The sequence below is a fragment of the Genypterus blacodes genome, unplaced genomic scaffold, assembly GCF_046128005.1.
Source record: "Genypterus blacodes isolate CSIRO-AG114 ecotype Tasmania unplaced genomic scaffold, CSIRO-AGI_Gbla_v1 ptg000058l_1, whole genome shotgun sequence".
Taxonomy (NCBI): Eukaryota; Metazoa; Chordata; class Actinopteri; order Ophidiiformes; family Ophidiidae; genus Genypterus; species Genypterus blacodes.
Window position 1 is genome coordinate 8,095,636 of NW_027466870.1, and position 27,273 is coordinate 8,122,908.

The 27,273-nt window shown below is 41.6% G+C and overlaps 1 protein-coding gene across 6 annotated transcripts in view; it reads left to right on the forward strand.

Moving 5' to 3' along the window:
* lpp (LIM domain containing preferred translocation partner in lipoma) overlaps nucleotides 1–27,273 on the forward strand; it is an 86,149-nt gene that overhangs the window by 15,629 nt on the left and 43,247 nt on the right. For all 6 annotated transcript variants that reach the window (XM_076152779.1, XM_076152784.1, XM_076152781.1 and 3 more), the window contains 2 exons: nucleotides 2,320–2,365; nucleotides 17,305–17,489. In XM_076152779.1, the coding sequence (XP_076008894.1) occupies nucleotides 17,309–17,489 (181 nt within the window). In that variant the 5' untranslated portion in view covers nucleotides 2,320–2,365; nucleotides 17,305–17,308. The remainder of the gene's footprint in view (nucleotides 1–2,319; nucleotides 2,366–17,304; nucleotides 17,490–27,273) is intronic.

The window sequence follows — 27,273 nt, forward strand, 5'->3', positions numbered from 1 at the left end:
TGTCTGCTTCATATTATTGGGTTGGCTCATCTTTAAACTTCTCCTCTCTCCCCTCAGCCAGATCACCAATTACTGACTCCTACATGCTTAAAGAGTCTTAGTGCAGAAGATGCTTCAGCTGTCTTGTTTTCAGGAGGTCTTTCCCTTTAATAGAGAGCACAAGTTGTACAGGATCAGATGTGGTTGGTTGGTTTCCCACTGTCTGGGTCACAGTCGGTTCCTTTACATGCACTTTCAAAGTTCAATTCCACTGCGATGAAGGCAATAAATGGCCTTTTTTCAAATGTCATAATGTCACAATGTCACACTCCTTATTGTGATGAAACTGTTAGAAATGGAAGTATGCTCACTCTGAGAGTAAAAGCCTGAGATTATGCAATCCTAAATCGATTTATGAAGGTGTGTAAACATCTACTGCCTCCGCATGCGTCTCCTCCTCTCACTGCCATCAAGCAACACTTTGGTGGCTCCTGGTTGATCCAGCATGTACGTACGGCTTCATCACAGGAAGAACAAATGCTCAGAGTAATGAGAGTTTATTTACGTTCTGAGTGGTGCTGTGTCAAGCAACAGGGTGGAAAAGAACCTGCACAACAGCCTTTCAGCTCTTTAACAAGTTAACACACAGAAGTTTGATCAGTCTGTGAATTGGACGACCTGAGCTGTGGTAAACAAACAGGAACTGTGTACAAGTATGTGTTCCTCAATGCTATATTAGTAAGGTGTGAGACTACAGTGTACATGCTGACGCTATAACTGATAGTGAGTAAGCATTTGTGTCCTATGCACATGATGGTTTGGTTGGTTGGTTGTGGAATGAACCTGTGTTTGACGGAGTGCCTATAGAAGTGAAAAGAAGCGGATGTGTGTGGCAGCGTTGGTTTTGTGGCCTCGTACTTCATGTTTGTTGTTGTTTGTTGGCACTGCTGCTGTGTCTTTCACCTTTGTAACATTTCTTTCTGTTGATAATGAGTCACTGTTGAATTCTGTCTCAGTTAATACATTTATATGCATGAACGTTGTTATTATTATTATTATTAGACATATGCATTCTGATATTAAGTTAGCAGTTGTAGAAAGAGGAATTAGACATTTGATCTCCTCATTAACACACTGAATGCACATTTAGCAGTGTTCCTACTGAAACCTTCTGTGTATGCAAGTGTTCACAGCTGAACACTAAAACTTCTAATTAAAAGTGGAGGAAGTGAAACAGATTCTGAGGTAAAGGATGATGAAAATGACTCAGTAATTGAGACGCTGCATTTAGCATAGAATCAAAGTGTTGTACTGCATGAAAATGCTCAGACACAGACGGTTCCCTGTATGAGGACATCCCATAACCCTGGCTGCTTACTTTCCCTCTGTGCTCGTCTACCTGGTGCTTATGGGAAACTTTGCTTCTGTAAATCTGAAGCATACGCTGGAACAAGCGATGCCTTTTCCTTAACATTAGCACAGTGTGAAGAAAGTGACACGAAGTTGAGAAACGACTGGGTTGTCAGTAACATCTTCTGAAAACATTGTATTATACTTGCAAAAAAAGTAGGAAGGAGGCTTGAATAACAAAACCATATTGGCGCCCACCAGTAATTATGATGCGAGTACAAAGAGGTTTGTGCCATTCTAAAGGGAGAAGGGGAGTGTAGGTGTATTAATTCCTATTCCTTCTTGCTTCCTAGACTTAGAAGTTCAGATTTAGAAAAATAGAGCCCCCCTCAAATGGAAAGAAAAAACAAGAACTGTCACATTGACTGATGCCAATCGTATGTAGCTATTGTATGTGTTCCCACTGCTGCTCCCTATAGTATATGCCACACTGTGGCAATGTGGCAAACTGACAGTGTCAATTTATGAGAACAAAAGCCTTCCTCAGTGAGAGGAATACACATCTTTGGGCCCTGGAGACAGAAATCATTCCACCCCCACCCTCACCTGTATCTAAACAGAATGTAGGACATTCACAACACTCAAAATAGACGTTTCACTCACATTTCTAATTTTTGAATATATCCCCTGCAGTAAAAAGTTAGTGTTTGACTTTTTAAGTTAGTGGGACACCTGACTGGTAACTTTCTTTGTGTAAACAATCTGAAAGAATGGCACAGCAGCTGCACACACACACACACACACACACACACACACACACACACACACACACACACACACACACACACACACACACACACACAGTTCAGATCCAGACAGATCCAGTTTCATTTAGTCTGAAACACTGACAGAAATATCTCTAATCTCTAATTTTCTGCTGTTTTTTTCGTCTTTGTACTGTACATTAATTTGTTTTTCTTTTCTTCTCAGGTTTTTGATCCTGTAGTCCTTACTGCTGCTTTGTGTTCAAGTTCAGGTGAGTCCCAATTCATCTTTCTCCTAATTTCCAAAATGATAGTGTTAGAGGCAGAGTGGCCTGTGAACATCTCTGTGTCACATGCTCGTCTATTTAACCTGAATCCATTAGGTCATAAAAAGGAATGTCTATCACTTGCATCATAATTTGACCAAGGATTAATTTGAACAAAGTTGATTATTACTAATAAACATGTTGAAGATATATTAACCTACAAAGGCAATAAAAACACTTAGTACCTTCACAATACACTCTCTGTACTCTTCAACCTGTCCCAGTTAAATCTAAATTAAACTCTCTCTACCTCTCCACTCAGGTTTTTGTTCTCGGGGGCGTTCATGACTTCTCTCTGTCACAGCTCAAATCTCTTTCCCACTGCATTTTTAGTTGTTTTGTTTTATTTCGATTTCCTTTCGGCTTGGTCGCATTTTTAAAATAGAGAAAATAACAATTTTTTAAAAATGTGTTGATTTCTGGTGTGTTTGGCTTCGGCTCATTCAGACAGAATGGCTTATGCTCGGTAGGAAAAACCCTGCGATGCATTCAGGGGCGATGCATTCAGGGCTCCATGAGCAGCGTGGCTCGTGTGCTCGCTCTCTAAATTCATATCTCATTCACTGGAAAGCCAATAACAGAAATTCCTGAGCAGGCACAGACGCTTCAGAGGCAACAATCATTTTGGAGAGATGTTACAAATGATGGGACACAAAGTATAAATAAAAAAAAAAAAATAATCACATTAATTGCATTGTGTTATCTAATTCTTATGAATCCATATTGGTTGAACTCTATTGGTGTGTGTTATAGTAGCTGAGGGAATCATTATTCTTCCTCTTTCTGGACTTATTAGCTGAATGTGATAAGCTGCAGTGAACTCCCTTAACAGCCTCATCAACATTGAGTTAGCATGTTCTGATATGATAAGACTGAATGCTCCTCAGTCTCATTGAGTTAGAATTTGATTTCAGTCACGTTTATTTCCTGTGCCAATGTGTTTTTAAATCATCCTGGGCCACTTTAAGTTATTCATTGTATATTCTATTCACTCCTGTCTCAACACTGTATGGCTTAAAGTTAGTTTGATATTTTGCTGCTTACGTTCTGAAGAGTCTTGACTTTTAGCACTCATTTGTATTTGTGCTGTATTTCAAAACGCCAATAGATCTTTATCTGAGAGTCCGCCTCTAATGAGTCAACAGTTTTTCCATAATGGATGCATAGCAACACTGTACTCATTATGTGTAATCACTAAATGCAAACTTTGATTGTAGTGAGCACAAAGTCAGTGTTTACCAAAGCATCCACCGCTGCTGCATACAGTTATATTTATCCTTTCAAACACACGGTGAGCTGCTCGTATGGGAACCTGAACCCTGACTCACTCAATAACAACATTTACCTATCTAATAATAAATGCTTATGTAATATAATGCCTGCTTCTGTTTTAATCTCCAAAGATGTGAGCAATGCACGTGTTTCTGGTCTGATGTGTCCAGAATGAAACGGAGCTCTGATGCCGTAGCTTGAGTTTAGATTGAAGTCGTTTTTCTTGTCCATTTTGCGGCTTATGTGAAGCTAATTGTCACTCAACCACAACAAACTCGGTGCCGTTTTTTTTCTTCTGCATCAGTTGTGTGAAAGTAACAGATTGACATGAGACTGATTTGTCCATCTAATGTTTAACATCTATTAATTGGCAGTGAATATTATTGTAACACTTGGTATGATGTATGACCCTGTGTCAGTGGATTTGCCATCTGTGAAATTGTCATGGTAACTATGGGCTTAAGTTACAATGAAACTTATCCTTATCCATCACTGTGTGTTTCTGCATCCCTTGATTTAGAGAGGCAAGACTGACAGAAGTAACAAAATAAAAACAAGTATATTGTTAAAAATCCCACTCAGTAGTTGTGAAACCTGCAGTAGAGTTGTGTGTTTGTGTTGAAAGGTAAAGCAGGGCCATCACAACAAATCCATATCTGTATCGATTCAGCCTGGCTGTCTTTCTGTGATCCTATTTGCGTTTAAGGCTTCTTACTTTAAGGGACTTAAAAGAAATAAGCTCTTACTTGTTCTGAGTAGTTCTTTCATTAACATCCGGGCTCTTAATGCACAGCTTGAGCTTCTGAGTACAACATGAGCCAACGCCAACACCTTAACACACAGCAGGCACCTTAACACACCTTAACACAACTTGTCAGGGATCAAAGATCAGCATTAAACTGATATCATCAAACCAATCGGCTATGGGCAACAACACACCCATAAATGAAGATATGAACAACTTAGGTTGTGTGCACAAAGACATGAATCCTCCACAATCATAATAGCAGAATAGATTATTACAACAGAACGCCCTGTGATCAGTGATCTCTTTTAAGATGAAATATTGGAATATCACCATCCAGCAAACTTAATTGGGACAGAATTCCATTAACTTTTTACTTCTCTGCAGTTATGAAATGAAGTGAATCCACATAAAAGCAGCTTAGCGGCCTCCACGACAAACGCCACCTAACACAATGTAGCCACAGTGGCAATTTGGACTCAACTTGCCAAGGAGGGTTCTTGTTTTGTCTCTGTTTGTTTGGATTCCTGGCTCCCGGTTCATGTGCTCAGGCCAGATTCTTGAAGCACACATCAAATCATCGGATGACTAGCAGGGCCGACTGCCAGCTGAATTTCAAGAACAGTTTAGCTTCACCGTAGAATTTAAATACTTTACTCTTTCTTGGTGCGGACTAGAGCTGTAGCCAAACGCTTCTCTTTGACTCACGCCTGAAAGGACTTTATCTGAATGGAATAGATTCTCTAGTTAATGCTGCTCTCCCCGGGGAATTCACCAGACACATTATGGGACGGCCTCTATGTGTGGATATCTTGCAGCCTCTTGTGTTTTCGTCTTTCGTCCAACTCCATATCACCGTACACTGTATGTAAAGTAAATATAGTGCCTCAGTGGAAACATCTCTTTGACGAATGTAAGCCGTTCCTCTGATTCATATTCACATTCCCTTTAGTTGAGCTTCTCAGCCACCTTCTAAACACAGCTGAAAGAAAAACCCACACCCAATCTCATCCAAGAATATTGTGGTTAGGTTTGTGCTTACGTTTAGAAAGTGAATATGAAGTGTTGTTTGTAGATAATCTATCACCTCCTGGAGCTTCTTGTTGTCGTGTCAGAATTACATCTATAGTCTTTGCCCTCTGATCCAATTAAGGCCAATATCCTGCCAGGATTGGATGTAGTCCGTCCTGAGCTGTACTGAATCCAAACACTGTGCTGGTGAGCTGAGGCCAGGTTTGTACTCTGATAGATGCCACTCAAGGTCAACACCAAGCTTAGCATGCCAAGTTGTGTGATTAAAAAGCTTGATTTAAGTCAGCGGCTCTCAATCAGTGGTCAGACGACGCTGGGAATTCATTAATTGTAGCGATTTTTGTATAAATGCTTCTAAAGGTCCCACATTATGCAAAACTGTTTCTCTCCTTGTCCCGTCATGCTCTGTAACAACACTGAGTCTGAAACGATGACACAGCCCGGTTTATTCACAGCCTCCTTTATGTAAAGCAGCCGGAACATAAGTGTGTGCTTTGAGAATTTCAGACTCTGTAAGGCCGTAACCATGGCTCCTGATGTGAGCTCTACAGGTGCTCATATGGATGTGCCTGTACCTAATATCTGTTATATCCATCAGTGCGGTTGAGGTGGACTTGCCCCGGGCTCAGGCAGGCGCCACACAGCATCTGTAATTAAGCATTTGCATGTGATATCTATTCTTAAGATGCAATCGCCAACAGATGAGCCAAATGGAAATGCTCTGTGACAGATTGTATTATAAGAGAAAGGCTGTATGTGCTGGGCATCACAGTGTGTGTTAGATTCATTTTTGATATATAAAGCATTGATATTGGTTGCCCGTATGTTCACAACATCTCAGGTTGAACAGGAAGATGGACTTCATAGACGCTTTAGTTTCTGCTTTTTACTTCATATAAGCGACATTTTTCTAAATCAAAAATGGGTCGACATTTTTGAAATTAAGCTTTGAAACTGTAGAATTCTACCCTTCTTTAAAGAAACCCTCGCTAATGGAATACAAGTCTCAAACCACTCACTACAACCCACATTGGGGATTTGGATCATTAGCAGTATATCTTAGAATTGAAATAGTTGAAATAAATGTGATGGTGAAGTTGTGCTGAAGCAGAATGTGAGGGAAGTGAAGTGCAAAACAAACAAACTCAAATGCAAACATTAGAAGAGGGCAGCTGCAGAAGCACAGAGAGTGACACGGATACTCTGGGTGGATTTATAGATGCACCAGTGAGTGGGTTTGAGTCTCCTTGAAGCATTGGGAACAGACGAACAGCAACTCGGTCTGTTAAAGTTTTCCAAAACCAACTAGTGTAACTTTGCTCTTCAATTAGTCTTCTGTGGGAGTCACTGAAGGTCACAGAGCTGCAGACTGAGCAGTAGGACTAAGTGGGCAGTCGGACTCATGCTCAGTGTGTTTGTGGTGACTGAGAGTTTTCATCATGCAGAATCTCAGCTCTTTGTTTTTCCTCAGTGACAGTTTATTCTAAATAAACCAACCATGGATCAATCACCGACGGCTCAATCTGTCTGTTTATAGATTTACACAGTTGGCTACATTTCCGCACAGGTCTGCCGAGGCCTTTCAAAGTAGATTATAATAAAATTAAACACTTGTATGCAGTAATCTCTTTGTCAAAGCGATCTATGAAGCGTATTTCATCTGCTGTGGGGAAAATCTCTCATAGTGATGTAGTGTGTGCTTTATCTAAAACGCTTTAGCATTTACTCCACAGATAAAAAGGAAAGGGGTTCTTTTAGGGACATATTTGCGAGATTGCAGCCATTTCACTGGAATGTGTGTTATCATGTTGTGATCAATCTTACACTCTTTGTTGCCGATAGTGTTTGGAATAAGAAACGGTCTCCCATTGGGGCTGAGAACCTGAGTGTGAGCTTAGCCACTGGTATTGTCTGTCTTAAGGAGCGCATGAGGAAACTCTCACTCTGTGTGACATGATGAAGTTATGGGCCTAAAGCTCCTCATTGTTATGTATCTTCGGTCTATCTGCAGTCCAGTAGCAGCGGAATACACAGAGAAAGAAGGAAACGGCACTGTGGCTGCCAACCCACTGGGATTCTCCCCCCCTCCCCTCAGAGGAGAAAGCAGTATAGAATTGAAGCGGTGCCTGTAAGTGAAAATAAAGGGGTAATGTAACCTGGCTCTGTGTCAGCTCCTTTCAGCGGGCCGGCCCCAAGTCAAGACGATTTGGACACAATTGCAATGCAAAATCGCTGTCTGCTGCAATTGCTTAAATTGTAGCTCAAGTATTTAAAAAAAGAAGGAGCTGGGATGCAATCGTCCTGAGCTTAGTTATACATTCATTCAGGTCTTTTCTATGCGACGCTGTGCTATGGGGATTCTTCAGCAAAGTCATCTGTATTCTGTAAACAAAGTGTTATTGATGAGTTGGGTTCTATGTGGCTCTGCCAGTGAGCGGGCCAGGGAAGGGATTATGTCCCCAAGCCAAAACCCAGTAGGAGTTGGAATAAAGGGATAGATGTGTTCTGCTCATTGTGGCAGCAGAGGATAAGCTGTGTTAACATTGGAATAACAGCTCAATACCTGCTCAACATGATATGAAAGGGGTTTGGAGATCTCAGACTCCCTTTGGTAAGAAATATTTCAATGCATTGTCAGTGAGTGGTAGATGGGGAAAACTTCAATCGTTAATTAATTTTTTAGTTCCGAAAATGTACATCAGAAATCAAGCAATTCACTTTGTTTTGGAGAAAAGTTTCCCTGGATGTTTGTGTTGATGGTAGTTTGCGGTGGAAAGGTCTAGCAGCAGCGTCTCTGGAGGGCTTTGATGAAGTCTCTTTGAGTTAAGGGTGCAATCATTTCTGGCAACTGAGACAGGTAAGGTAGCGTAAGGTAAAGACTGAGAGAAATCCAGACATCTGCTTACCCATAGAGCCTCCTGTGAGCTTTTCTCTGTCTGCAGTTTGGTTTCAAGCAGTGTTGTTCCTCAGCGATGCTTGAAGCTGTGCCATGGTAAACGTTGCATCTGGTCAGCTGGTCTTTCTTACAACCACTTTATTTTTGACAGTTTGTTTTCTCTATCTGTATCACCGTGAACAGTTTATACTCAGAGGAACACAGTTTGCTACACTCTCACGTTAACTTCCTGTACTTGACTCGCTAGACGGAAGATGGAATTTGACATTACAAGATCAAATCAGTCAATACTTTACATTTCCATTGAGGCTGGTCTGTGTTTGTCATTGGACTAATTTGGGCAGGTCTTGACGTTAGCTGGAACACATGTCAGGACATCAGGGGGGTAAACACATGAGCACTGTTACACACAGTAGAGTAGTGGTGCTACTTTTAAACCCATCAAAGACGCAGTGATCTCATCTCTGTCACCCTATCATAAACACACAGTCAGAACTGATTCACAGCCCTTTGCTCCACAGGCACACCAACATATTGACACACATAATTGTCAATTTGGTCGCCGAAATGACACGTTTGACTCACATTTCATGGGTCAGGCCTTCTTCAGCCGGAGCAGTTAGAGTCCTTTGGCCAGACTCTTGACATGTTTGTGCAGGCAGGGCGGTAATTAAAATTCTCCTTTGGTAAAATATGTCCTCCTGCAATTCATACTTCTCCTTTGAGATGAGGATTCCAGTCTCTCCATTCCTTCCTAAATTACACTTTAGTAAGTTTTTCTAGAGTCTTTGTGTCTTCCAGAGAAACCCCAGTCAACCTAATTAACACTTAGACCTCTTGACTGTAGGACTGGCCTTGAAACAAGCAGCTATACACTGTGTGCTACATTCCACCTTATCTCACTTTACACTCATCGGCTTCGTCGCACATCTTTACAAATTCTTATTCTGCACGAGTTGACAGATATTGAAGTAAAGTTGAGCTGCTGAACCCCAGCGTTGGCCTACCAGCACTTTTTTTTTCTTTTTAACATCAAGTGTTAATTTTAGCAATGAAAGGCGCCAATTAAAACATTGAGGTTGAAGACGGCGCCTCACTGCAGGTAGCTGTAGCGAAAAGAATCACCCTGTTGTATGATAAGCTTTTAATTTGCTGTGATAAAAGGCCTCGTGATAAAACACCTGTCAGATCAGACCAATTAATAATGCTATGATGCGATGTTTATCAAGTTCAAGGCAAATCCATAACCACTGTCACTTAGTGTTGTTCTCTTCTGGATCATCTTAACCGCTTTGATCCGTCCACACAGGATTTAGAAAGTTTTTGTGTGTGTGTTTTGTGATAAGAATGCCTTTGCTTTGCTCCTGAATGTCTTTCCTTTAATCACAGTTTTCACACTTTTTATTTAGACAAACAAATGTAGCTTGATCCCTCGGTAACCGTGTCATTGACTGTATAAATCATTTACACTCACATGGTTCCTATCTGACAGCGGCACATGCAGCCTGAGTCCAGTGTTGAAACATGCTCCTGGTCCTTCAGTCACAACTGGAGTTTGGGGTTCATAATTATAGAACATTTTGAGCCACATAATCATAGGTACAATAGAGTTGTTTGGCATTTTAAAAGGCTGCCAGTGTTCTAATGATGCTTCTGACTGACACTCAAAGCTGTTTGAGCCTTAAATAAGTCGCACATCTCAAAATAAATCATTTCCCGTGCATAGATATCGCCGTGAAAAGGGAAGAATGACCGTAGATGATGATTAGAACGTTGTTTTGTCAGAAATATAAAGCCCGGTGACACAAGAAAATACAGGTTGTTCTCCGCATGTTGTTTGTGTTTGTTTGCGGTGTAGATTTAGAATTGTGATTATAAATACAAAGTCTATTAGTTGTGATTGATGGGAAAAAAACACTGCATTTGGTGTAAAATGTCTTAAATTACCGCAGCATCATAATCGTGACTTTGATTGCAAATATCACAAAAAAAAACACTTTTAATCCTGGGGTGAGTGTTTCTTTTGGTAAACATGTTACAGTGATCATCCATCACCACATGTGTCATTATTGATGATGTTGCTTTGTCAAAACTTCAGTTAGATGTGAATTTCCTGTGTTTATGGAACAACATGGCCCAGTATCATGAAATAGTCTTCTCTCATCTAGAGGAGCAGCATGGATCCTCATGCTATATCTGAACATTTTACATCTCAATACAGTGCAGGTACGCTGACTTCTCTCATTTGATATTGATTAACTGAAAATATGAAATATACAGATCCTCCCTTTGTTTATTGTTGATGCAATTTTTTTTTTGAAAGTCTGCTATTTACCAGCGAGGTATGTGGGAGCTGGTTAAGGTTGTTGTGATATATTTACAGCTGTCAGTCAGTAACCTCCTGAGACCCAGATGAGATAAACTCCCGAGACGTTGTTGCAGTATCAAGGAGCACATACTCCAGTCATGCAAGCCATCCAAATCTATTTGATACATCCCCAGCCAATACAAGCTGTCAGTCAGAATTAGAGTCAGATTCACATATTTACAGAAAAGTTGCATTTCTGTCATTAGGGAGCAAAGGCCAACAACTCAAGTAAACTACTCAACAGCTGTTCAAAGAAGTTGTGCTCGGCTCTGTATGAAGTTTGGAGGTGTCGCTTGAACTTTAAACATGAAGAAGTGGTATTTTTTGCCCATTAGATGTCGGAATCGTATACTTCTGTAATTTTTGAACGTAGATGTTTTCTTTTTGTGTGCAGATCTCACAGAAAAGCTGCAGCAAAACACCAAAACAAACCAAATCAACATTACAGAGATCAGGCCTTTGACAGAGTGTTTCCTTTGAAAGAGTCTTTGGGAATAAATAGAAACGTTTAAGACGATACTGAAATAAAGAAGGCCCATTTTTAATTGCAGTAATAGTAGTTTGCAGTTATAATAATCGTAGAATCCTTCCATATACAGTAGAGTGTCATGTAGATGTAGTGGAACTCCATTACAGTGTTGGCAGAGAAATGGTTGTAATACATTTCTATGGGATTATAAGGCTTTCATACCTTCAAGCTACTTTCAGCTGGAGCATTTATTTAGTGAAGCTACCTTTTCATGTCTCTGTGCCCGGGTGTTTTCCTCCTCCTGCTCTGCTCTGCAGGGTGGGGGTTTGGGGCGGATGATGCGATTGTGACTCTTTGTAGTAGTCACAGCTTAAAATCTCATTTGTAATGGTTATCAACTGGTTGGAGCCTTCACAATTGCTAATGGGGAAAACAAATCAGCCTTTGCCTTGTTTATCATTTGATTAACCCTCATATTATCTGTCTCTGTAATTAGCTTAATTACACTGAATGTTTGATGGTTCCTCATTAAAGCAGTGTAGGTCTGAGACGCTCTGGCCTTTAGCGCTGAGAGAGAACGAGGTGGACCTCTCCTGATTACAACATAGGATTGTAATTATAGAATAATGCTTTTTTCTATTGTATCTCCCATGAAGGATCAAAGGAAAGGGATTATTTGCAATTTAAAACCTACTGCAAAATTACCTATTGTAGCTGCTTTTCCTCCTGACAATGATCAGACTGTTGCCGGCCTGAAACCGTTGGTATCCGTTACAACAACCCACCCAACAAGTTTGTTCACGCGCCTCTGGAGCACCGCTGCCCATTTGCCTCTGTCAAACTACAATCACACGTCTCCTGTCAGGAGCCGGGGACAACATGAGCTTTGATTGAGCTTTGCCCCTCTTGCTTTGATAAAAGAAGACAGACTCTCTCACTTCTGTTGCCTTTTCTAATTTGTCTAGAGTGCAGAGTGTTAAATCAAGGTTTGACCTGCGTGACCTGAAGCAGGAGGCTTGAATTTGAGTTATAATAAATTAAAACGAGTTCCTAATTTGTACAATTATTCAAATAACAACAATAACCCTTTCTATGCTCTGAATCTCTAAATGTATCTTGTTATAGAGATATTTGAACACAGTAACACAGGTGAAAGTTGATGCCCTGGTTGATGAGTAAGACACATTTAGCCCCACTCTAGTGTGTGTTGTCATACACTGTAGGCTTTCTGTTTGCAGTGACTACGTTACAGAACATAATGTTTGCCTCGCCCTCTCCTCTCCTCCTCTGGACTCATACTGGTGTTGCGCTCACAGTATAAAAGTTTCAGCACATGAAAAGGCTCTAAAGCAGCCTTTTGCTTTTATTAATATATCATCACATGACATGGTCTTAGAGTGTCCGGCCCGTTCAAATATTTACCCTTCTACACACACAACATCTCAGGATCCATAATGACCACTTGAACTCGTTGCTCTTCCATGTTTCCAAACACGGGAACGTGGGGAGCGGGCTCGTGTTTGTGTAATGTCACGTTAGGCTGTTCAGTCATTCAACCGAAGCTCCACAGCCGAGCCGGGGCAACGCTGGGAAGACCAGGCTCCGACCCTGTGCAGATGAGAACCTTTAATTTTTAAAGCTGTTTCATCCACATGGCTGAGTTTCCGCACGTGGCGTCACAAAACACGACGAGTGCTAATCCGGCCGGCAAACGGCTTTCTATTCAAACCCTACAGCCAGAGTAGCATACAGTGTCTCCATCTACAGGGTCTCTCTGAAGGATTGTTTTGATTGGTGCCTAGTAAACCTAGAGCTGTGTAGTTCCATCTCAACTTCTGGGCTGGAAGAGAAGCAGCAGACACCATGACTAGTTACGCCTTAAAGTTTAGTCCAGTCTAGTCTTTGTCACCCACCAATCATTTCTGTCCAGGGTTTTTATTCTATCAGTTTCTCTCACTTATTCATAATTGCAGAAATGAGGACACTGTGAAAGTAAGTAGTAGAGCAGGACATGTAGAAGGGATTTCACCTTTTCTCCCCCCGACCTCGTCCTCCTGGTGTTAATCACAGCTTTTCTTCCAAGGCTCATACGATCTTTAGTGTTTCATAGCTTCCACTCAGTTGTTAATCTTTCACTTCCCCACTGGGGTTCAAGTAAAATTCTTGACAAAACATTTTGTAAGGCTGAACAAGCTGAGTATTGATGTAGAGTATTAACCCTTCGCCCATACATGGATGTGTATGTGAGGAAAGGAGGAAGGCTATAGAGCGGGGGAGGAATGTTAAAATCCCAAAGAGCAGCAGAACGGTTCTGTGTGATTTCTACATGTCTCTGTGTAGAAACATGTACTGGAAAGCATCTCGTGCTTTCCCCAAAAACTCTCCAAAGCTTCAGGTTTTTGTGAGAATGCAGAGCTCTCTGTGGTCGTCTTTGTAGTCTGTTCGATAGTTCCTTGGTGGATATGAAAAATTAATGCAGGAGAAACACCTGCAGCAGTTCCTCAATGACAGCTGTAAAAGTGCAGTGAAACAGCTGTTAGACAGTCTGACAGCCGTGGCCCCATAAAGCAAAGTGTGAAACGTGCAGTCACAGCTCTGTGAGTCATCCTGTAACGGCCCCAACTATCCACATTAACCTTCCTTTCATCAGCTTTCAATACGGGTGAAACCTCCTCTGTGACTGCATGGGAGAGTTTAACCTAAGTCACATGCATGACTTGCTACAATGTATTGTGTGTGTGTGTGTGTTTGCACGCCTGAATGCATATGTTCAATGTGTGTGTGTCTTCTGGTGGCGCCCGCATTAGGGAGGGACTGATTGTGGAACACATGAATGTTGCTACAGTAGAGCAGTAAGGAAATGCATAATTTACTGACTAAAGCAGCCGGGGCTCACTGGAGACTCAGTCAAAGTTAAATAAACAGAGAAGATGGTGTCATATTTTGTCTCTCATCAACAGACCTGTCTCTCTCTCCAGCTCTCTGTAAAGTAGTAGGAGCTTTCATTCCCACTGCGTCCTCACAAGAGCATTCTGGGGTCAAAAGATTGCTGGTTGAGGACTTTTAGCATTGAATTGACATGCTTGCTTGGATTTGGTGATTCAGCATCAGTCACCTCTCTGTAATAACAATAAGTTACTGCCACTACAGCTAATGTGAGTGAGATGTTAGGCTGATTGTTGTGCAGAGAGTCACTACCTTCAATAAACACATTAATATAAGACAAAGGACAAACAACAGCTCAGCTCTGATGGAAGGAATCAGATAATCGGCCACATCTTTATGCTTTCATGAAGGTGAAGATTACTGGTAGAGCCATAAACATGAATTGTGTTTATCTTAGTTATGAATGTAAACAAAGGATAGTTAACTCATCACTGCTTGGTTTTGTATCAAAGCCTTCTTTATAGAGAAGCTGAATAAATCTAAATCAAAGCCTGGATCCACCTGAAAGGCTCCAGGCTCTGATGAAGATGATGGTGCCATCAGGACATACATATTTAAAATGAGATCTGAATTTACTAAGCATGAAGTTGCTTTTAACGAATAAACCAAAACACTGACATGTGAGGCTTACACACACACACACACACACACACACACACAGCTGTAAGGCATACACAGTGTCTGTGTGTGTGTGTATGCTGCAGGTAGAAGAGAGCCGACTGGAGCTGTGGAAAGATCCAGCACACTGACATGATCCCATCTGATAGAGACACATTTGCTCTCATGTTATCTGTGCTTTTTCCATTTATTTTGCATTTCATCAGTCATTGAACCGCATTGATCATAATTAATAAATTAGGAGAAAAGAAGGCAAAAACACTCTCTGTATAAACGTACAGTATGTCTCTGTGTAGCTGGGATCTCTTTTTCAGCTGCCTTGGTTGTAGAACATACAGTCACATCTTCATATTTATTAAGATGATGGAACAATACCAGCGTCAAAGACTGTGTGTGTGCTGAAGCAACAATGTCAAAGGTCATCACAGGGTTGATCTGGATGATCTTTCACATGAAGGGCAAAGATCTTAAGAGCAGGGTCCAGTGGATTGGCATGGTAGCAGGAAGCTCAGTGCCTTTTCACAGTTAGAGAAATATCTTGTCTAATTTAAACAGAACTCCAAATGGACACTTTTATCTGAAGCCAGAATCATTTAGTAGTTAAACTTTAATAGAATGACGGCAGAGCAATAGGCGGGGTGAGCGTTCACAAGCTCTGTGTGAATCACATGTTGAGAAGAATGGAGATAAGTTCTTTAGTGTGTGTGTATTGTGCACTTAGTTCAGTTTAAAAGCAGGAGGTGATGCAGCAGTGTGATTATCTGACATCACCAAGCAGCTAACCAGAAACTGGAACTGGAGATTTCTATTCAACAATCACAATATTGAGTCTTACTCACAAAGATAATTCCTCTTCCCTTTCTCTTCTTTTCAATCCATCTCTCATTCTGTTAGCCATTTGAGCATCAAGGAGTAAAAGCAGTTAGCAGAGAAAGGACAGGTGGGTGTGAGACACCGGCACACGTCTGAATCCGAGCATTAGAAGCCGCAAAATATCAAAAGTAAGAAGCATTCAGACGGCAGAAGAGCAGGGATTTGAGCAGATATTAAAAGATGATTGTGCGTGGGCTTTTCAGCTGTGCTCCAGAGAAAGAATGTAAACCCTGTATCAGTCAGACGGAGGAGAATAAACAACAAAACATCAGGACACAGCACAGAGCTAACAAACAAAAAGAAGCTTTGGAAAAAAGCGAGGCATAGAAATAGTTCAAATGTTTCAAGTGATTTCAGAATGTGATGGTGAAATACTGGATGTGTGTGTGCTCAGCCTGTGGAAGCTCTCCTCACACTCTTACTGGGCTCTGGACTTCATTTGATGCTAATCGCTATATGGATGAATGAAACGATCATTAGAATAAGAGACAACTGACAATATTGATCAGCTGTCAGAGGGATTATAGGTCTCTGTAATGTTTTAATCCTGCACTATGGTGACCTTTTGAAAAGAGAGAAAAAAGGAAAGAAGAAAGAATAATCAATATAGGCCATCTGTATTTAGCATAATAATGTAATCATAATAATAATACTAATACTAATGATCCATTTTCCTCGGCTGCTGTCAGATGGGCTCCCAGTGATGGTTGAACACTGATATGAAGGCTTGTTTGTGACAGCTACATCACTGCTAAAACACATTGATGGTTACATCAGCATTACAGCATCCTTCAATAGTATTTGTTACAAAGGCTTTCTGCTTTTGAAAACACTTTGTATGTTGTTGTGTTTCTGTTCCCTGTCTGACATATCAAGTTTTACATTTGTTGTTCCTCGTCTGTGATGCAGATTTTAATTGATGCCCAGCGGATCAACAGTCAGAAAGCAAAAAGGTGCAGGCGGTAAAAAAAGGGGCAATGAGTTTATTAAGGTTCATTCGTTTTGGATAGGATCATGCGGGATAAAGACTTTAGGTTTGTATGATGGCACCTTAGCTTCTTTAAAGATCCTTCATACGCATGGACATCTGAACTTTTGTTGTATCTTGCTTATGTTCTCACTGTTTACTCCATGTATGTTTACATGACTGGGTTGGTTGAGGTCTAAACAGAGTAAACACAGTCATTGATTATGGGTCTCTTCAAAAACAAGACTGAAAACTGCGGAATTTGAGTCAAGTCCATCCAAGTCCATTTTATTTGTACAGCCCAATATCACACACACAACGTCTCAAAGGGCTTTACAGACACACAACATCAGGAACATTCCCGACCCCTCCCAAAGCTCTCTAGGAAGACGGGGAAAACCCCTCGAGAAGTCCTTAATGTATAAGGAACAAAAGGAAGAAACCTCTGGAGAGGCAATTTCAAGAGAGATTCTCTCTCCACGAATGGCTGTGTGTGCAATAGGAACATCCAGTGGGATTATACAGAAGGACAGAAAGACACGCAAAGCAACACACACAAACAGTCATGCATTAGGAAATAGCATGCGAGACAGAGACAAGATAGAGAGAGAGAGACGGGGAGAGAGAGAGGTTCCAGTTCTGCTCGCAATCAAGAAGTTTGCAGCTCCAGTTTATTAACGTATCGTCTTTTCTCATCAGAACCATGTGGAACCAAACGAACAGCAGCGAGCTGGCGGGTCAAGTGTCTGCCAGGATGGAGACGACTCCAGCTCTGGGGACGGCCAGCATCTCCATTTCCCAGCAGCAGGCACCCAAGAAATTTGCCCCCATGGTCGCACCCAAGCCAAAGTTCAACCCGTACAAACAGCTGGGAGACCCTGCAGGTAACACACACACATGACACAACACTTTATGACACCTGTGTGCTTTTATGCTACTAAACCGGTCACTTACGATGTGTGTGCTCCAGATGTGTAGCCTCTTCAACATCACAGCAGCTAAACCTTCTTGGTGGCTCTTCAGTCAAACGACCTGACCTGCAGATGTGCGTGTCTGTCAGTGTTAGTGAGGGAACAAGGCGACCCTGGAGCTGCACTGCTGTAGATTTAGTAAACATCCCCGTTTGACCCGGGTGAAGAAGTGAATACCAATGCGTTTGTATTGATTTACTTGTGAGGCCGACCACAGGCAGTCAATTCTAAAATGAGGAAAGCAACAGGTTAATTGTGTCCCTCAGTGTTTTGATCTAAAATAGCAGCTGATGTAAAACAGCGTTCACCATTCGCTCCTTTTCTCCAGAGGCTTTAATTATGTTTGCAGATGCAGAACTGTTTTAATGTTGGTTTCCATAGTGCAGGTTTCTGTGGGTATTTAAAAGCTCACAGACATGAAACGTGTCCCCGGCCTCATTTAGACCTTAATTCAATCACTCTGCTCTTCACTCTGCTCTCTGTATAGCTTCCACTTTGCTCCCTGTCAGGTATTGGACCTCAGTTGTGTCTTATTGCTTTACCAATTACAGATTCTTCTAACAGACTGATTAGCCTGTTGATTGAACTCCATAGGTGAACAGAAATATTGTGTTTATTCATAGAACCAATAACACTGAAGGTTTGATATTAAGTGTTGTAGCAACAGCATCATAGACACAAAGGAACAATGAATGAAGGACTTTGGTGACTACTTGTCTCAGGACTCAAATGTTTTATAAATGACATCAGGCCGTCTGGTTTCCAGTCACATGTTCATTTCTCAGCTTTAGACCCCTTGGGAGCTGATGGCGTGCTTGTTTCAAATATTTAGACTTTCATCACTATGTTTTCACAAGGGTCGGTTTGAGTTATTTGTCTGTTTATCTTCTTTAGACATGTACAGCCTGCAGTTTAAGTCTTTAAACTTGCAGCATTGTTCATAGGCTGAGAGTGAGATGTACAACTCAAATATCACCATCTAATAGCTCTTGTCCATATTGTGTGGGGGATCTTCCCATCAGGCAGGAAAAAAGAATTTACAGTAATAAGAAAAAAGTATGCAAATGAAGAGAAACCAAAATGCTTATAATAATCTGAGAATGAGTCTCATCTGAAACAGATGAAGGGAAGGGAAGTGGAGGAACGCAGTGAGAGAAGATGAGAAGCATACACAAACATTCTGAAGCCATAACTGCGTAACGGCTGCATCTGTTCCCAGTGACCATCCATGTGACCTGAATCATGACGGCACAGCTCGTGTGTGTGTGTGTGTGTGTGTGTGTGTGTGTGTGTGTGTGTGTGTGTGTGTGTGTGTGTGTGTGTGTGTGTGTGTGTGTGTGTGTGTGTGTGTGTGTGTGTGTGTGTGTGTGTGTGTGTGTGTGTGTGTGTGTGTGTGTGCGTGTGCATGTGTGTGGGAACCATGAACGCGACACAGAGCAGAGATATCATACACTTATATAACCTCCACCTCCCATCTGCTGTATTATGTTGTCATATTAATATTGCCCCTCTCTGAACCTCTCAGCCCCTGGAGAGCCCTCTGCCTCCAAAACAGGGGAAACGGTTATGAAATGCAGTAGGCACACACACACAGAGTTAAAGGCTGAAAACAGGGCCGTCTGTGGGGGTTTGTGGTTAACACTGTGGCCACCCAGCCTCACTTTAGCTGCCACATACACCAGATGTTAATTTGGCATTTTTTTTTCTTAGACTACAGCTTCAGCCTCTTTTATTTGTAAAAAGTGTTTTCAGAGACTCCCAGTTAGTTCGTTTGGTCAATTTGGCCTTTGCTTGTGATTTTTTGGTATTCTGGACATGAAGGTCCTGCTCCTGACGTCTTACACACACATGGGAGTTGTTGATAGAAATGCTGCATTTGCTCAATTTGCTCAGTTCAGTACAGCTGCACCCTTTGAACTGAGCAAACTCTAGAATCAGAGATTAAAAATGCATGTTTACTGACAAGCAATCTGTATTCTTGTAAATCTAAACACACGAGGATTGAAGTTATTGTTGTTGTCATGTTGTTTGTCAGCCCTATCCTGACTCTCTGTGCTTGCCTGTTCCTCTTGTGGCCTTCTCCTGACGAGCCCGTAGATGTTCCCTTTAATTGACTCAACATTTTCCAAAATGCCAGAGTTTTACAGCCACACAAAGCTGTTAAATGACTTTTACACCGCGTGGATGAATGCGGGGCCGGCTGCGCATCCAGAGAATGGTTCTAGCCCCCGGCCTGTGTCTGTCAGTGCTGTCGACGTGTTCCAAACCCTTAGCTTCTTCTATTAGCTACAGAACCAGCAGGAACGTTCATCTCTGCCCGTCTCCGCTGCATCGGCGAGGCACGCCGGCACGTGGACCGTCATATTTCCGTGACAGGCAATTTTCTGGCCCGGCGGTGCCCCATGTTGGCCCGGCAGCCCCAGGTGCTGTAGAATTGAAGGAGAACACTGAGGCATGTACACATTCTAATAATGTAAACCACCTTCATGTGCATCTCTCACCTTTCACACTCTATATTCTTAGATCATGTAACACTGCTTTTATATTCAACAACTCTCAGAATCCTATCAATGCCATCCATTCATACTCCTGTTATTGCTGCACAGACAAATATGAGTATTATAAGCACGACATCGCAGTGACACCATACGCTCCCTTTGAAATAGAAGTAATACGATACATACATACAATTTTTATGCACCGAAATCACTTATCTGTGTTGCTTCATCAGAGAGCAGCAGCAGATTATAGATAGTGAGTCAGAATGAGGCGATGCAGAGGTGGAATGGTAGTAACACAGTGACAGTGTTGACACATTCAGAGAGTTTAAGGGATCCTCTTCCATACTCAGCTCTTATAGTGTCATTTATAAGTGTCATTTCAGATCACAGTGAGTCTCATCCTGCGCTTAAATAGCTCATTGTTCCTTGTCTGGTTGATAAGAGGATTAAGTGAAACAGTAGAGGGGGCGGGTAAACTTTATCACAAGTGTTATTTAGCCGTACAGAAGAGAATAATATTAAAGTTATATTGTTAATGACTCAGAGCTCCAGTGACTTCACAAAACACAACTCACTTCACTTTTTACTGAATGAATTTAGTCCTAATCCCACTTCCTCTTTTCTGAAGGTTTCCCGTACACGGCTCACATTCACTCTGCCAGTAATTGCGTAACACCAAATTGCGTTCAGCATTTTTGTCTTTAATATAAGGATGAAGTTCTGGTCAGCTTTATCTAACCGTGCCTGAGATGGGAAGGAAATCAGGCTTCAATTCAGCTAAAGATTCTTTCACATTTCAGACTTTGATGCTCCTCCTAAATGGAAGCTGCTGCTGCTGTGAATACGTTTATAAATCCTCCTCTCATTGTAAAAGGCTGAGATGTCTTTATGAACAGGTAATCCCAGGGCCTTTCTTTATGTTGCTTGATATCAAACACAGGGACTTACTGATGAAAACTTTAGGATTAAGGAGTAAAAATTAGGGACACCTCAGTTTGGCGCAGTGTTCTTCTCTGTCAGAGGCCAGGATCAGGATCAGGTTCAGGTTCAGGATCAGGATCAGCAGTCCTGCTTGTTGGGGTGCAGGGTTTTGAGCAGGACCTGTTCTTATTGAAGTCCCAGCAGGAGGAGAACAGATCAGATGTGAGATGTGTTATGTGTATGAAGGTGCAGTCAGGGCTTCACTTCCTTCCCTCTTTTCTTCATATAGGTTTTCATTTAACCCAGAGTTTCTTGCTCCTTTCTGAGACCTTTAACGTCACCCATAGATGTGATGCCTGTGTGTGTGTGTGTGTGTGTGTGTGTGTGTGTGTGTGTGTGTGTGTGTGTGTGTGTGTGTGTGTGTGTGTGTGTGTGTGTGTGTGTGTGTGTGTGTGTGTGTGTGTGTGTGTGTGTGTGTGTGTGTGTGTGTGTGTGTGTGTGTGTGTGTGTGTGTGTGTGTGTGTGTGTGTGTGTGTGTGTGTGTGTGTGCGCGTGTGCGTGCGTGTGTGTGGATGTAGGACTGGATGTCGTAGACGGCTGGCAGTCTAACGCAATAAACCCCAGCGTTCTGAGGCGCAGGAGGTTGAGTTCTTTTGAGAGTGTGTGTGCCAATGTTTTAAATCTGCTCAGTAGGTACAATTTGTTCTGAGGCTCTTTTTTGTATTAGATTGTGTTCACTCCCCTCGCGTGCGTGTGTGTGTGTGTGTGTGTTAATTTATTCACCGAGTCGGGAGAACATTACGAGTCTGTTAACAAATCCCTCTCCACTTTTTTTGTGGAAGGGGAGAAATGTACTTTACAGAATATGCAAAGGATTGAATCATATTGTATTGCAACATATCATATTGTATTGTTACAGATCAAATAGAAATGGAATATGAATACAGGTAATTGCCAAAACTTGCCCAAAGGTACAGTATCTCTCTTATGTGCCAACTATCCAGATTCCCAATGAATCAGTCTGCAAAAGCCCTTACATGCCTACTGTACGCTAACAGCTTTCTTTTATCCTTGACTATCATTTGACTTTATTGAAAGGGATATAAATCCATCCTCAGTTAAGTGTTATTGGATTTCTGTGCCGCTGTATCCGTAGATCAACACCGGAATAACCTGTTAGTGTCTCCTCTCCGCTGTTGTGCCCTTTCTGTGTCTGCTGCACGAGAACAGAGAGGGGAAAACATTGATGTCAAGGATAAACAGCAGCAGCCGCTTCTGCTCCTTAGACAGACTGAAGATTCGCAAACTTACAAATGACGACAAGGGATCTTTGTCAAAGTGTTCTGCCTGGAGTCCGTCCTCACTTCACACGCAGACATCATTACCACACACACGTCAAAGCAACACACGACAACGCTGTGATCCCGCTTCTTCTCCCACGTGAAATACACTCCCCTCATCGCAGACCTTAAAAGAAAGCAGATGATTGTCCAATTATTTCTCTCTCATTTGCATCCATTGTGGCGTTTTGTGTTTTGAAACTGAATCCATTTTCTTCACGTGGGCTGTTTCAGGTCTGAACTGTGTAAACACGGCTATCAGATCAAACCTGGAGTGATGTTGTTCCTTTATAGGTGTGTGTGTAAGTCGGGTTTTATAAAGAAAGTGAGCCATTAGCAGCAGCAGCAGCTTTATTTGGAAGGTTTGAATGTTTAAGTTTAAAACCTCAGATTCTGCACAGTTGATTCCTTTTGATTGAGGCAGAAACCACGCAGCTCTACATGAAGTTCACTTAGTGACAGTAACATTGGGTAATATTCTGTGTCGTCTCATCATTTCTGCCCATTTTGATGATCACGGTCAGTAGTTGTGTAATTATAGTCAAAGTTGTGAAGTGCTATTTCTGGTGGAACTTCTCACAGTGGAATTTACCAGAAACCCACTAATTGTTTGCTCAGAGCGACTCCAAAGTTTTGAACATGTGCATAAGCTGTTTTTATTCCTCCCTGCTTGAGTGCCCAGAGGCAAACTGACTACCGGTTGTTATGTCAGAGTCCCCACTTGTGTGTCACCATGAGAATATACAGGAAATCCACCAATGAGTGTGTTAGTGTCTCCATAGAAACCACAGGCTCATGCTCTGAGCGTTTACAAAGGCTACTTTTATCTAAGTAGAGCACATACCTCCTCTCATTCCTGCACTTTATCTACATCATCTTGTGGGTTTGTTTTAATGTTGTAAAGTTTGATGCTTTGTTTCCTTTCTTACATGGCGGTGCTATTTGTTTGCATCTTTTTTAATCTCATCGTTTACGGAGCCAGAAGTTTCACTTCTCGGCGTCTGGGCACGGCTCCAAGTCTTCATAGTATTGTGAATAGAAATTTCTACAAATCCTCTCTTTTCTGTGTGGAGTTTTAATAATGCAGACGTAGAAATTCTAATCCGGAGTAAGGTTTGTAAATGTTATGTGCCTTCGTGTGTAAAGTTTATCTTTTATCTCTCTGTGTTTACGTAGAGATGCTCTGTTATGGTGGAGATCTTATCTGGTGAGAATAGACGCTTACTCATACTTGCATAGAGACAGACTACATTATGGGATGTTTTGCATGTTCTTCATAAAACGGGTCAAGACAAACACGTAGGAAGAGGGTGTACAGTCATTTACTTCCATATTGTGGTAGATGAAATATTTGAATAGGTTATGGAACTAGAAGTAAAACTCTGCGGTCCCATGGGTCTGCTGTGCGCTCAGATTAACTCGGTGTGTGAAGCAGCTACCTCATACACACTCTGACACTGAGGTATAGAGTAACTGGCTCTTAGATGACAGCAGATTCTCAGGATGGCTGAGTGTGACATGGAGCAGTCTCATGTTATGAAGCGCTACACACTCACTGGAGTCACAGTTGACTCAGGGTTTCTGGAGCCATAAGACACATTCCTATAGAGAGGCCTGCTCCTGTTTGAACCCTTCACCTCTCCACACTCTCTTTGGTTTTTGTGCAGTAATGTAATCTGCCTGGTGTGGCTGAGCTCAGTGGGGATTCATCTTAAAGGGAGCCAGGTTTGTCTTTATGCTCAGGAAATACTGTACATCTCCAAAGACCTCAAATCCATCTCCTGCATCTCCAACCAAATGAAGCCCTAAATCACTCTTCTATACTCTCTATATATCATGCTAATTAAGATTATGGCTCAGCTGCTCTCCTCCAGCGGAAGGTAGAGTAAAGCTGCTCCATAATTATGTCTAAACAATGTGCTCTCAACCTCTGCCACGGAACATTCGGAATTAGTACGTAGAGATAAAGCAGAGAAATGACACACACACACACACACACACACACACTTTAAAACAATGGATTCCAGTTTGTGAAGGCTTCAGTGCTCCGGTGGAAAAGTAAAAAAATAAAGCAAGGCCAGAGAAGAGGTAAAGAAAGGAAATGAAAAGAGATCCTGCATTCAATTTGGCTCACAGACACAAACAACTCAACAATCAATCAATAATCAGTCATTATACAAAGGCAAAGTGTAGATGCTTCCGTCCCGCATGTCACTAAAGTGTTGATGCATTATTAGAATCTGTGCAGAGCTTTGTCCTTAAGTCCAGATGAAACACACACACACGCACACAGACACACAGACACAGATAGATAATATAACACACACCGTATGTAAATCTGTAAACATATGCTCAGCCCTGAGTGAACCATCGTCCTCCCCCACAGACTTCACTAATCCATGCTACCAAACACAGAAGCTACTTGTTTTTCCTCTCCTTCATTGTGAGACCTGGAAGTGAGATTTCAGCAGCAGCAGCAGCAGCAGCAGATGTTTTCATACTGGATCTCTCTCTCTCTATCACTCTCTCTCTATCACTCTCTCTCTCTTTTTGGTGGCTGAAATTGTGATCATTTGACTCTGCTGTAGCTGTAGGGAATTCTTCACACACACACATCTAAGCCTGAGACTAATGCTCTGTATCACACTCACTGTTGATAAGTCATACGTAGCGCTTGTAAGTGAATCACTTAGTTGGAAAACAGTGTTTAATCTTGCTCCCTGCCTCACAGCTGGAGCCATGTCCACCCTATTATCATCCCTTCTTCTAATACTCTGGTTCCCGATAACCAATTATACCTCTTATGGCCTCTCAAATAACTTTAATTACTGATTAGGATTTCTTGTTCACATAGCAGCTACTTAAAAGTAATCAGAAAGAGAGGATATAAATAAAGAGAGGGGTAGTTGTTGTATTAAGTAGGTGTTCCTGCTGCTTCTCTCATTAGTTCTCACTTGGAGACTTCAACTCCCTATTGTCACAAATGGAGCCGGTTTCATTCACAGCACAGAAGCTGTTCTAGCTCTGCTTAGGTCATAGTGCTTTCAAACACCATTGCCTAAGCCATGTGCAAACCTTTAGAACAAAAGGCTCTTAACAGTTCAAACCCCACATCACATTTTGATTTATTGGAAATGGCAGCTTTTGTATAAAGCTTCACCTTTTAGCATATATTTGCAGGGATAATGAAGTGGGCAAGGCAGTCAGAGGGGGGAAAGTGACAAGAAAGCAGACTTTACATTCAGAGCAGCACATTATGGGGAGACCAGGAATTGATGAAGATTAAAGATCATTGTGGTTTGCAGTCTGGATTCTAGCCTGACTTTAGATTTGATCTGAATAATAAAGTGAAGGACTTATGATGGAACACTTCCTTTAATTACAAACTCTCTAAACAATCTACCAAATCACTTTAAGTACATTTTTCCGTCGAAAACAGGAAATCAAGGTGGATCTGTTTAGTTTCGAAAATGGGAGAAAATTGTTGCGCGGCCTGCAGGGCTAAGAAAATGTGTCGGGTCTAAACAAGGTCAGGGTGGAAATCAGCAAATGTCCCTTTAAAGTAATGACCCCAGTGATGCCAGCTGCTCCCCACTGTTCCACAGTACGACCTGTTCAATAAAACATGCACCTCTGAAACATTTACAGCTCTTATGTTTCCTGAAATGATAAACCCAAAACATCCATGATGTCACAGTGAAACCTTCAGTACATGAAACCTTATGGTTTAATTTTGCGTACACCTCAACTTACAAGTGTGTTGTATTATTCCAGTGTGTGTGTGTGTGTGTGTGTGTGTGCTGGAGCATCCTTGCAGGGGAGGAGGACCGGGGTGGAGTTTTGTTGTTGAGCAGCATATTTTATTTTCTTTCCCAGAGGTTTAGAAGAGCTGTTACACTGTGGAGTTTGAGTTTTAGAGGTCACAAGGTTATTATATAAACAATTCACATGGAGGCCTGCAGTACCCAGAGGGAATGTTTAATGCAATGCTCACAATTTCTGAATGTTGTAATGCTCAAGATGTGGACATGCATCCAATTTTAACCATCTACATTATCTCTCCTGTCTGTTTTGTCGAGGCGACTAAATCCACCTTCATTAATTTAGTCAGCAGCCTTGGATGAGCTACATTGATGACAGCAATTATATACTAATGAAAACAGAAAAAAGCCACAGAAAGAAAGTCTTATTTCTCAACCGAACAACAAACTAAACAAATCCTTATTATGGCTCATAAAAGCCTTTAATTTCTAAAGCTCATGTCTGCTTCAGTACTTAGAAGTACACGGCCAAATGATCCCGTCTGATGTCCTGTGCCCAGAGAAGACAAATCACAATTTAATTTGGCACTAAACTCCTTATCCCGTCTCTAACATGTGGCTGGAATGCAATCCTTGGATTAATGTGGACTTCACAACGACCAATTTGGCTTGTTTCTCTTCTTCTGGCAGAACAAACACCTCCTCCATTACAGCGTTTACATCTCCAATCACAGAGCAGTGAACAACACAGGATTACTCTAGTTTAGAACTTGGTTAACAAAAACAGAAGGAGTTATGTGTGTCAGTCCTTGTGTGTGTGTGTGTGTGTGTGTGTGTGGAATAACTGACATTTATGTTGTGCAGATGCTGGTTTTAAGGAATAAAAGGGTCAAATATAGGCTCAGTATATTCATGATTAGTTACATTTGTTAGCATATTTCAAACGGCTTTGATTTGACAGATCCTTATATTATACCACAGCACTCACAGAACACTCCTGGGTGAGACGTAGAGGATTGCATTATATTACTGAAGGAGTTTCCAATCTTGACTTCAGTCTCTTGTGTACATTTTCACCACATTTTTACTTGTGGTTGTTGTGAAATATTGCATTTTATTTTTCCCATCAGCTCCCCATTACACTACGCAGAATCATGTGTGTGTTCTTCCAGCA